The sequence below is a fragment of the Anolis sagrei genome, chromosome 4, assembly GCF_037176765.1.
Source record: "Anolis sagrei isolate rAnoSag1 chromosome 4, rAnoSag1.mat, whole genome shotgun sequence".
Taxonomy (NCBI): domain Eukaryota; kingdom Metazoa; phylum Chordata; class Lepidosauria; order Squamata; family Dactyloidae; genus Anolis; species Anolis sagrei.
This window is the reverse complement of record NC_090024.1, coordinates 75851858-75863825: the sequence shown is the minus strand read 5'-3', so window position 1 is coordinate 75863825 and position 11968 is coordinate 75851858. Positions and strand designations below refer to the sequence as shown.

The 11968-nt window shown below is 40.1% G+C and overlaps 1 protein-coding gene across 2 annotated transcripts in view; it reads right to left on the bottom strand.

Moving 5' to 3' along the window:
* Window positions 1-8763: 8763 nt before the first annotated feature.
* The window catches only part of ATP9B (ATPase phospholipid transporting 9B (putative)), a 143580-nt gene continuing 140375 nt past the window's right edge, over window positions 8764-11968 (bottom strand). For both annotated transcript variants that reach the window (XM_060774947.2, XM_060774948.2), the window contains one exon: window positions 8764-11759. In XM_060774947.2, the coding sequence (XP_060630930.1) occupies window positions 11623-11759 (137 nt within the window). In that variant the 3' untranslated portion in view covers window positions 8764-11622. The remainder of the gene's footprint in view (window positions 11760-11968) is intronic.

Here is an 11968-nt window from a genome sequence, read left to right as displayed (position 1 = left end):
CTTGATGGCAGAATGAGTTAACTTTGTGTCAAGAAGAGGGACGTCTGTGCTACTGAGTAGTAGTTCAGTGACTATGGCTTGTCTGTGGCTACTGTTGAGGTATAACTTCTTTCCAAGCTCTTCAGCCATTTCAAAGTAATTGCTTTTGGACAGATGGCAGGTGAGTAGGGTGCTTATGTTACAATACACTTCTTCCCTTAACTCTTAGAGCAAAGAAGGAGGAAGAGGAGGAGGAAGAGGAAGAGGAAGAAGGAGGAGAGGAGAAAGGGAGGAAGAAGAGGAAAAGGAGGTAAGAGAGGAGAGAGAAAGGAAGAAAAAAAATGCATTCTGAAAGAAGTATGGCTGGATTTTCTCTCTCTCATAGAATCATAGAATTGGAAAAGACCTTGTGGGCCATCCAGTCTAACCCCCTGCCAAGAAGCAGGAAAATCGTATTCAAAACACCCCAACAGATGCCCATCCAGTCTCTGTTTACAAGGACCCTCCAAAGGGAGCCTCCACACTCCAGGCAGAGAGTCTCTACGTTCTTGAAGCTCTCTGAAGCATTGTTCTGTGTCCTAGTTCTGGAAGCAACATTGTTCTGTGTCCTAGTCCTCCAGCAGCAGAAAACAGCTCTATGACTTCCTCTCACATATTTATACATGGCTATCATGTCTCCTCTCAGCCTTATTCAGGCTAAACATGCCCAGCTCTTTAAGCTGCTCCTCAAAAGGCTTATTCTCCAGACCCTTGATCATTTTGGTCACCCTCCTCTGGATACATTCCAGCTTGTCAACATCTTCTTTTAATTATGGTGCGCAGAATTGGACACAGTATTCCAGATGTGGTCTGACCAAGGCAGGATAGAGGGGGAGCATGACTTCCCTGGATCTAGACGCTATACTCCTATTGATGCAGGCCAAAATCGCTCTCTTCTGCAAAATTTCTGCAACAGGATGAATCTCCCTGTAAACAAAGCAATGAGACTGCTATTCCCAAAGTACAAAGTTGAGATCATTTTGTCTCCTTATTCACCTGGTTCTCAGATTATTATACAAGGAGAACGGAGAGATCATCCGCCTTCCTCCAATATAGGGATGAGTAGGTTTTGACTTTGCAGATGCATCGGGATTTCAACTCCCATCCGTTCTCACAGTCAGTTGTGAGAGATGGTCGGAAGCTGCAGTCTTAACAACATGGAGGGTAGGAGTGGGCAGAAGTTGTCCACATGTATTCTAAGGGTGCTTGAGATCCAAGAGGGCTGAACTGCTTTCAATACACACCAAACCTAACAAACCATTCTGCACAGTATAGTGTACAAAGCTGTGCCTCACGGAACTGCTGCTTCTTGCTTCAAGCACTGTGAAACAGATCGGATATTTTACTATGATGGTTCCAAGTAATAAACTCTGCTCCAGCCGATGTAATATGCAAATATTTTCAGAATAAAATTGTTGCCTTGGAAGGACTTGCAATAAAAACATTTTCTTCAAGGGTTACACTGCTTTGTGTGAAGGTATATTGTGTGGTTCTATGCAGAGCTCAGAAAGGTTATACTTTAAGGACGGTGGCTCCAAGAATCTACTAACCCACATAGCCTTTGGCTAAGCTGAATGGGAAATCCAGGGAGTTGTAGTCCAGAAAAATAGCATATAAAATAGCATATTTTCGTTCTGATTCTGTGTGGATTGCACTTGTGAACAAAATCTTTCCAGTGACGGATGGCTTTAGAATCACAGAGTTATAGAGTTGGAAGAGACCTTGTGGGCCATCCTGTCCAACCCCCTGCCAAGAAGCAGGAAAATTGCATTCAGAGCACCCCCAACAGATGGCCTTCCAGCCTCTGTTTAAAAGCCTCCAAAGAAGGAGCCTCCACCACACTTTGAGGTAGAGAGTCCCACTACTGAACATCTCTCACAGTCAGAAAGTTCTTCCTAATGTTCAGGTGGATTCTCCTTTCCTGTAGTTTGAAGCCATTGCTCCACGTCCTAGTCTCCAGGGCAGCAGAAAACAAGCTTGCTCCCTCCTCCCTATGACGTCCCCTCATATTTATACATAGCTATCATATCTCCTCTCAGTGTTCTCTTCTGCAGGCTAAACATGCCCAGCTTTTTAAACTGCTCTTTTTAAACAGCTTTTTAAACTGCTCTTCATAGGGCAAATAAATATTCATGATGGGATATATCAGTGCAGTGCCAACCATGACTTTACGATTATGGAGGAAAATTCACCTCATATTATTTATGTATTTATTTATTTGAAATATATATATTCCACCCTTCTCATCCCACAGGGGACTCAGGGCAGAGCACAACATATATATGGTAAACATTCAATGATGGGACATAAAACCATAAGCATACACAAACATTAAAATCACTTTAAAATCAGTTGCTTAAAACCATCTCAGGACACCATTCTCTTAGTGCCTCAAAGGCTTGGTCCCACAGCCAGGTCTTCACCCTCCTTCTGAAGGACAGGAGGGAAGGGGCTGATCTAATATTGCCAGGAAGGGAGTTACGGTTTATGTTTGTGCAAAGTGAGTTGGGCCATAGTGATGAAGGGTGGAGGAAGAACACTGCATTTATTTAGCATCATAAAGGGACCCGAAAGTGGTTGTCCAAAACACCTTATGTTCCAGGAATCTGATTCTTGTGTTGTATGATGAGGTGCCTGTGTTGTCAACACACCTTACTCTATTATTATATCAATGCAAACTACGTTGCAAACTGCTAGTTGTCTTCTCTTGCTAACTTTACAAGACTTGATAGTAGTCACCATTTTCATATGTTAAATGAGGACAACAGTAAATGATAAAAAGATGGATTTGTGGGCATTAGATTGTAGCCTTCATTTTCAAAAGATCTCAGTGGAGGGTATCCCATTGTTATATTAATAACAAACAACAATATACAAGCAAAGAAGGTACAATTACAGTAAGTTCTGAACTTCCTCTGAAATCTTCTTGCCAGCGTTGACCAGTGCCTCACTGTTCCCTCTAGATCTCGATTTCAGAACTAGTGCATCCTATATCTTCAGAAGCATTACCTAAAATCAATGAATATATTGTCAGTACTGTAACTGTACTGACACCTAATTGTCTCTAAAATAATTTACTTTGTTGGTCATGCATTCTGTCTGCTGTCCTTTTATTCACCTGCCTTTTCACTTTCGTTTTATCTTCAAATGGTTTTTCCCCATCTGATAATTTTTTCTCACCAGCTGCAGCTCTTCTAATCTCTCTTTCCATCCCTTCTTTGCTTCTCTAATTGGTGAAGTCATCTACTGATATATTTTCTCACTCAGGTGACCTCTTACTTTATTCTACTACAACCTGTCTTGGGGTCTCTGTATTCAAGTGCTGGCTTTGGCCTATAAAGCTCTAAACGGTCCTGGCCCAATTTACCTGTTAGAACGCATCTCCCCCTATAAACCATTGCAGAGATTAAGATCCTCCGAGGAGGCCCTCCTCTCCATCCTGCCATTGTTACAAGTGCAATAGGTGGGATCGAGAGGGGGACTTCTCGGTGATTGCCCCCTGGCTATGGAACACCCTTCCTGGTGAAATCAGATCGGGCCCCTCCCTCTTGTCTTTTTGAAGGATGGTAAAAACTTGGCTGTGGGAATAAGCTTTCAGGACAGTGCAATAAAGCAGCGGTACCTTACCAGGCCAATTAGATTAGATGCAGATGATCAAGACGGTTTTAAAGTGTATTTTAATATTGAGACAAATGTTTTTAATGTTTATGCATGCATATAATGAATTCACGTCCCAGCATTGAATGTTTGCCGTTTGTATGTTGGCTCCTCCTTAAGTCCCCTTCAAGATAAGAAGGGCGGAATATAAATGTTTTAAATAAATAAATAAAATATCTGCCTGAATTATTCCATGCTTTGAAGGAAGTATTTGCTTCTTGACTGTGGGAGATTCCATCTTTTCCCCAAACTGTATGAAATGAAGTGTTGGGTTTCATCCCTGACTGCACAAGTCTCCAGCCCTCAATGAGTAGTTAGCCTAGATAGAATAGAGTGAGGGATTCCTTCCTGAAATTACCTATGCACGCCTATCTCAAGAAGGGGCTTAGAAGGGGCTCTGTCCTTACTCTTCCTGCATGCCACTATCTCATCCCCTTTTGAATACTTAGCAATGTGATTATCTTGAGGGATAAGGTAACTTCCTCTTTTAAATATATTTTTATTGCCCTGGTCTGGCCATGCGGCCTGTCTCCATTTGGCTCTCTCTTCCTTTTGTCTTCCTTGAGTGAGGATGCATCTTGCTTTTCTCCAGGCAAAATGTAATTGCTTATGATGAGGTGGACTTTAGGGGGTTAGATCAGGAGATGAATCATAACTATGTCAGAGCTATGTTTCCCATGCAGAGTCTTCATCAAAATTTATTTCTCTGGAGATCATGGTTTTCGAATTTTCAATCTAACCCACATGTACTGGATATCTGTATCAGTTATTTTACAATTATAGATTTAAGTGGATGTCACCTTTTCTGTTAACAGGCTGTCCTCTTTCTCCTCAGCTCTGTATAATGTTGACTGAACATTTCTTTGCACCTCATCTAATGCCATTGCCCCCAGGGGCACAATTGGTTAAACCCTTGTGCCAGCAGGACTGAAGACCGATAGGTCAGAGGTTCGAATTTGGGGAGAGCATGGATGAGCTCTCTCTGTCAGCTCCAGCTCCCCACACAGGGACATGAGAGAAGCCTCCCACAAGGACAGCAAAACATCAAAAACATCCGAGTGTCCCCTGGGCAATGTTGTTGCAGACGGTCAATTCTCTCTCACCAGAAGCAACTTGCAGTTTTTCAAGTTGCTCCTGACATACACACACACAAATCTACTGCAATGCCTTCTGTCATTTTCAAGTTGGTGCATTTGGACTGGAGCCATTTTGTCTGAGGCGGTGCCATCATGTCACCCCGAACACGCCTGAACTCATGCAGTTTTAGAAGGAAAGCAGGGTCCAGTTGCTTAGTACTTGATGGAAGACCACTAAGGAAAAAATGGCTATCTCCAAGTTGGGCTAAGCGGGGAAATCCTGAAATATCTGCTGGATGAGCAGTGTAACTATGTACCCTATATGGCACCGGCCCAGTGTACCTGTCCGAACGTATCTCCTTCTACGTCCCACCTAGGAATTTAAGATCTTCTGGAGGGGCCCTGCCCTTGTCACAGATGAGATTGGTGGGGACGAGGGACAGGGCCTTCTCGGTGGTGGCCACCCGCCTGTGGAATTAACTCCCCGGGGAAATTAGATCATCGTCATCCCTCCTCTTTTTCAGAAGGAAATTAAAAACATGGATACGGGACCAGGCCTTTGGGTAATCTGGCAGACTGACAAGGACAATGATGACTAAAGCTTTGGAAACAGACTATGATAAGCGGAATGAATTTATTAATTACGGACTTGGCGAAACGATGGCCACCAGGCTGGTTTTTTATTGTGTTAATGTAATGTTTTAACTATTTATAACTATGTATTTTATTGTGTTGAATTGTAGGCATCAAACGTATGCCGGTTGGAAGCCGCCCTGAGTCCTCCTTAGGGGGTTGAGAAGGGCAGGGTAGAAGTACCCGAAATAAATAAATACATAAATAAATAAATAAATAAAAAAATAAATAAATATTTTATATTCGGCACTGGTAGTGCTTCTGTGAGCCACCCTGAGTCCCTTCAGGAAGATGGTGATGGGGTATAAATCAAGTTTATTATTTATATATTATAATGAAAGGACCAAGGCATTGACATCTCTGGCCAATCCTCTGTTCAGATATCAGCCAGTATGCCAATGCCTTAAATCAAGAAATAACTTTCTAAGATCTACAGAGATACTCGCAGGAACACCTCATCAAACGAGAGTCCAAAAGTGGCAGGCTAAAACCTGGAACCTCAAACCATAGCTGATACCAGATGATAGACTCCCCCTGGCACACAGAAGACTAGGTTATTTGGAAGGCGCTGAACAGTCTGTGCTCTGGCACCACAAGGTGCTGAGCCAATCTTCAGAAATGGGGCCACAAAGTGGAGTCCATGACATACGACATGGAGGAGAGCAAACCACAGACCACTTACTACAATGCAGCCTGAGCCCTGCCACATGCACAATGGAGGACTTTCTTACAGCGACACCGGAGGAACTCCAAGTGGCCAGATTCTGGTCAAAGGACATTTAGGATAATGCCAAGTTTTTAACTTTGTTTGTGTTTTTAAATACATTATAAATGTACCCTCAATTCACAAATAAAGCAAAGGCAGACTTCTGAATATTAGCCTGAACCCTAATTTGGAATAAAAGTAACAGCAGAAGGGAGGGACATGTGACTGTAAAACGCTTCATGAATGTTTTTGTTCCAGGCATCTGACTGTGCTGACTCTGCTGCCGAGTGCACTCATCAAATCTATGGCTTTTCAGCTGACGGAGTGGCAAATAGGCCTTTGACTGTAGTTTGGTATCTGAAGGAGAAGATTTTCCCCTGCAATTGGCTGAGCAAAATCCTACTCATACAATGACAGCTGTGAACCCTGCTGAGGGCATCTGTTGGGTAGTTAATACTGGTTGGGAATCATATAGCTCTGGCTGTGTTTTGTTTACCAGAGAAATTCCTATGCTTTTTCAACAGCATTAAAAGATATTGTACCTCCTGTTTGTTTACATATAATGCTGGGACTGTGCCGTCTCTGTTCCCTACTGCTGATTTGCTCCCTGCAGGGGAGCTAGCACATTGAAAGCCTTGTTTTATTATTATTTTCATTTCCACGGAATAATAATAGCAATAATAATAATAATAATTACAATAATGCCAACCTAGATTTGCAAATGTGCAGTAAGAACAAAGTGTGCACAAATGAGTGGGACTTGATTCTCTTTGTTTGCTCACAAGATTTTGGAGAATAAAACATATAAAATCAGAAACATTTTTTGGGATCAAATGGGAAGCAAACTGTCATATAATCACAAAAATAGGAATTGCAGAGAAAGTGGGAATTTCTTCAGCTTAAGCTGTCCTATCATGCAGTGTGATGTTGTCCACATACTGAAAAAGACTGCATGTGCCCTGCTTAAAAACACTATTTATTTCTCTTGCACTTGGAACAGAAAACTTTAGATGCTGAATTGTGTGCAGTGGAATTCCAGTGGAATCAGATCAGAGTGCTCTTGGTTAACTGGTTCAGAGCTGGCTTAGTATAAAATGACACATTTACCACATATACTTGAGTATAAGCCGACCTGAATATAAGCCGAGGCACCTAATTTTAACACAAAAAAACTGGGAAAGCGGATTGATCCAAGTATAAGCCGAGGGTGGGAAATGCAGCAGCTACTGGTAAATTTCAAAATAAAAATAGATAACAATACAATTACATCAATAGAGGCATTCTTTAAATGTTTTTGAATATTTACATAAAACTGTAATTTAAGATAAAACTGCCTAACTCTGATTAAACCATTATTCTAACCTTCTTCAATATAAATGTGCTTATGTATGCTTCCAATAATAATAAAGAGAGTAAAATAATGGACATGTAATAATAACAGTAATAAGAGAGTAAAATAATAAACGTAATAATAATAATAATAATAATAATAATAGAGTAAAATGATAAATGTAATAAAATAATAATAGCCGGGTAAAATAATAAATAACTTTGATTTGAGTATAAGCTGAGGGGGACTTTTTCAGCCTAAAATAGGGCTGAAAAACAAAGCTTATATTTGAGTATATACAGTAATTCATTTCAGAACCAGACCAGATGGATGGCTTTTTGAAACATTATACAGTTATTTTTTGCTATTTGGAATATAAATCTAGCTTACTGTGTTCATAGAACCTTCTGATCATTAAGGGTTGTATACAATATATACTGTAAATGTATAAGGGTATAACGCAAACTCTTCCAGTGTAAAGCCGTTGAAAGTGGCTTCAGTCAATAGAGTAATATTTCAGTATTTTAAAATGCGAAACACTCAGCTGTACCATATATTCTGGTGTATAAGACTACTTTTTAACCCAAGAAAATCTTCTCAAATGTCAGGGGTCGTCTTATATGCGGGGTCGTCTTATATGTGGGAGTAGTCTTATATAAATACGTATACTACGTATACTACGTATTTTTGACATTAATATTGAAATCTGAAATATATACCGAAAGTCTTTACTTTCGTAGTCTTATACACGGGAGTAGTCTTATACACGGGAGTTGTCTTATACACGGGAGTCATCTTATAGAGCAGGTGCTGACACTTCCAATTGGATTGGAGAATCTGTGGTTGCCGCATATGGTGGGGGAAGATCAAAAATGGCAATGGCCGTGTCCCTGCTGTATGCAGCAACTGTATGAAAGCATTAAGGGTGACACTATACAAGTACGGTAGAAGAAAATCCATTCATCAGGATTCGTGGACTTAATGCGGTCCCGATGGTGAGGTGAAGAGGCGCCTCACCAGGAAGGGGTAAGTGAAGGGTGGAGCAAGCTGCAGGCTTCCGGGACGCCCGGGGTATGGAAAAAGAGATAGAGTGGCTCTTGGCCCAGACAAACACAGCTCTTTTACCTATCTGACCAGTCCTTGCATCCTATTACCATACCTCCTCCTCTGCCTCTCAGATTTTGCTCCTGAAAACTGCAGTGAAGTGGTGCAGGTGCATAGGTGCGAGATCTGAGAGGCAGAGAAGAAGGTACAGTAATAGGAAAATTACCATATTGAAATCAAATCTGGAATTTACTATTTCCTAGTCATGCACGTTTTACACAATGCCCTCACACAACACATAATTGTCAGTCAATTTTTAATGTACATATATACACATTTATATACACGAGATACACAATACATTTATTTATATACCGGCATTCTTGTACACAGCTATGCTAGAAAAAAACTACTTGCATTTGATCGGTCAGGTTGATTGTGGTTTTTTAAAATTAATTTATCCCATAATAAAGGCATTTTATAGGAAAAGATGAGCAAGCATCATCATTAAAAATTTTGTTCACATACCAAATTTAAGGATGGTAGTATCGTTTGCTTGGAATATACGAATAAGGAATGACAATAACAATGGACCCTGGATATAATATGGCTGACTGCTCTGTTAATCAGCTGCTACTTTGAATATTTTTTATTCAGAACTGTTCCCACATAACTGAATATATTTTAGATTTATTTTTCAGCAACAGTTAAAATGTAGCATTTTTAAAAAGCTTTGCACGTTTCACATATTAGGAGCAAAGCAGTGTGCTAGCACATAAAACACCCACCTCCCAGTGACATCTAGTGGGCATTAGGATTAACTGATGGTTTATAAGGTCACTAAAATAAAAACAAAACATTACTGAATACAGCATAAAAATAAATACTACTCAACACATTTAATTTACAAACCGTCAATAATATTTGGTAGAAATGAGGTTTTATTGCTTTTATATAATGAAGAATGGTTGAAAAGTCTTTTTTTAAAAAAGCAAAATAAATGGAGTGGATTGAAGCTCAGATAATTTGCCAACAGTCTTTTTCTGGGAGTGTTTAAGTTCAGTATCATTATAACAAGAGTTTTTAAGATGCTGGTACTACAAAAGGCTTTCTTGTGAGACACTCGAGCAAAACAAGATGATATACAACATAGTTGCTAACAGCTCAAAACGTACAAATTAATTCTCATTTAGCAAAGCATGGCTGTTCCTTTGATGGATACCCGACTATGCTGAATAACCTGATCCCTGTATTACTTGAGGGGAAAAAAGAGAAAAGAATCAGCATGTGGGGGGAAAATGTAACCTGTAACAAAACAGTACATAAAAGAATATCTTTTTTTCAAGGGTACATCAAATTACGGTGTGTCACTTTCTTTTCTTGCAGTAACTCAGAATTACACAAATTATGTTTTGGAAGATGGTGGATTTTCTACCATTATCATGTCCATGTTATTCTTTTTTTACCTGAGTAACCTTAAGTAAACAGACAATGTGCATTGTACGTGCCTGACCCAGAATTCAATGTACAGTTTATGCTCACATAATGTGAGTGGGGAGGGGGGGAACCCTCATTAATTTAAACTGAGAAAGTCAGTTTGTATGTGAAAAAAGAATTATGTGTTATCAGCTCCCTCTGTTGAAATCACTGGAGGAATCCTGTCCAAGCAGGGGAAGGCAGATAGATATATTTGGACATAATATATTAAGCATGGCTGCTTAAAGCAGTGGTTCTCAACCTGTGGGTCCTCAGTCATAACCCACCTCAGAGGTTACGAGGTGGGGGGACGGGGGACCCTGCTCTTGATCCTGCCATCCTTGCAAGTATGATTGGTGGAGACAAGAGACAGTGTCTTCTCGGTGGTGCCCCCCCCCCCCGGTCTGTGGAACTCACTCCCTAATGAAAACAGGCCGGCCCCCTCTCTTCTATCCTTTAGGAAGAAACTTACATCTTGGTTATGGGACCAGGCATTCAAGCAGCAGATGCAGCGATAACAATTGGAAATGATTATAATTGACAGTGGACAGACCCTGGACAATGACTCTGGATTTGGAGTTGTCTTAATTTAAATGGATGTTTCAATTTTGCTGTTTTAACTAATGTTTTTGGCATCTAATGGTTGCCGGTTGTAAGCCACCCCGAGTCCCCCTCAGGGGTGACAAGGACAGGATATAAATGTCTGAAATAAATAAATAAATAAATACAGTTTGGCCCACAACTCCCAGAAATCCCAGTCAGTTTACCAGGGGGGAGTTGAAGGCCAAAACATCTGGGTACCCACAGGTTTAGAACCACTGGCTTAAAGAATCTTTCAATTTATTGGGGCTTATTGTAGCCCCAAGTAAAATGAACCCAGTCTTGGTAGACTGTGTCATAAAAGTATAATTCTGAAAAACGAATTGTCATCTAATGTGCTGATATTTGAGTGCCATTTTACCAATACAAAAGCAGATAGGAACTTATAAAACATTTACTGAACAGCAAAGTCTGTGGCAGTCTGTACAGAACAAAGGACTTATGTACAGAACATTATTTTCATCACATTGTGTGCAAGTTGGCTCCGTTTGCCATGGAAAAGCTGCTGCCAAAGGTTGAGATGCCCCAATGCAGCATAGCAATGGAGAGCACAGAGGAACGAGACCGCAGATCCCAAACTAACACTGTGCTACGTGGACAGCTGTTTGTAATTCATATAGTGCATATATCAGAGATACATATAGCAGCAAATACAATGACATTTACACTTTCTAGGCTTGTTACACTTCTTATGAATGAATGACTTGTTCTGTGAGAGAATGCAACTGCTCCAAAATCATGGGCTTATAGCAAAAATGTTTTCTGTTCTATATGCAGAAAAATAGTGCAGGAGGAATAAATCCTTTACAGTAGCCATTAAATAAATTCAAAAGCACTTCCAACTTAGAAGTTTAAAAGAGTCACATATAAAATGAAATGTACTTGTTTTAAACGGTTCTGTTAATAAATTTCACTGTAACTCCTATCAGATGCTTCTGTCTCCTTTGTGCTCTGTTTACTCAATTTTTCTTGTTATTCCTTTTTTCTCCTTTAACATATCGCTGAAGTAGAATGAGAATCCTTGAAGCAATTCCTAGCTGGAGTCATCTTGGTGGAAAAATAACCCAGGGGTTCAGTCACTTTTACGAGGTAAGTTTAGAGTAACTTGGAGGAGAAAATTTACGTTTTAAGTACTTCAGAATATAAAGTGGAAGACAGCTTACTACAGTGATGGCTGACACTTTCCACAGGAAGGTCACAGTTGTGATAAAGGCAACATCTACAGGCATAAAAAAAGAAAATTACATTATAAAAAAGAGACAAACATCCACGAGTAATATCAATAAATACCACTGTACTACTGTCACTATCTTTTTGAAAGGAAGATAATATGCCAGGAGCTGGATATTTTAGGACAGTGTTGTACACAACTATTTGCTTTTTCCTAGAAATATTTTCTTTTGTCACTAACCACCCTGAGTCCCCTCA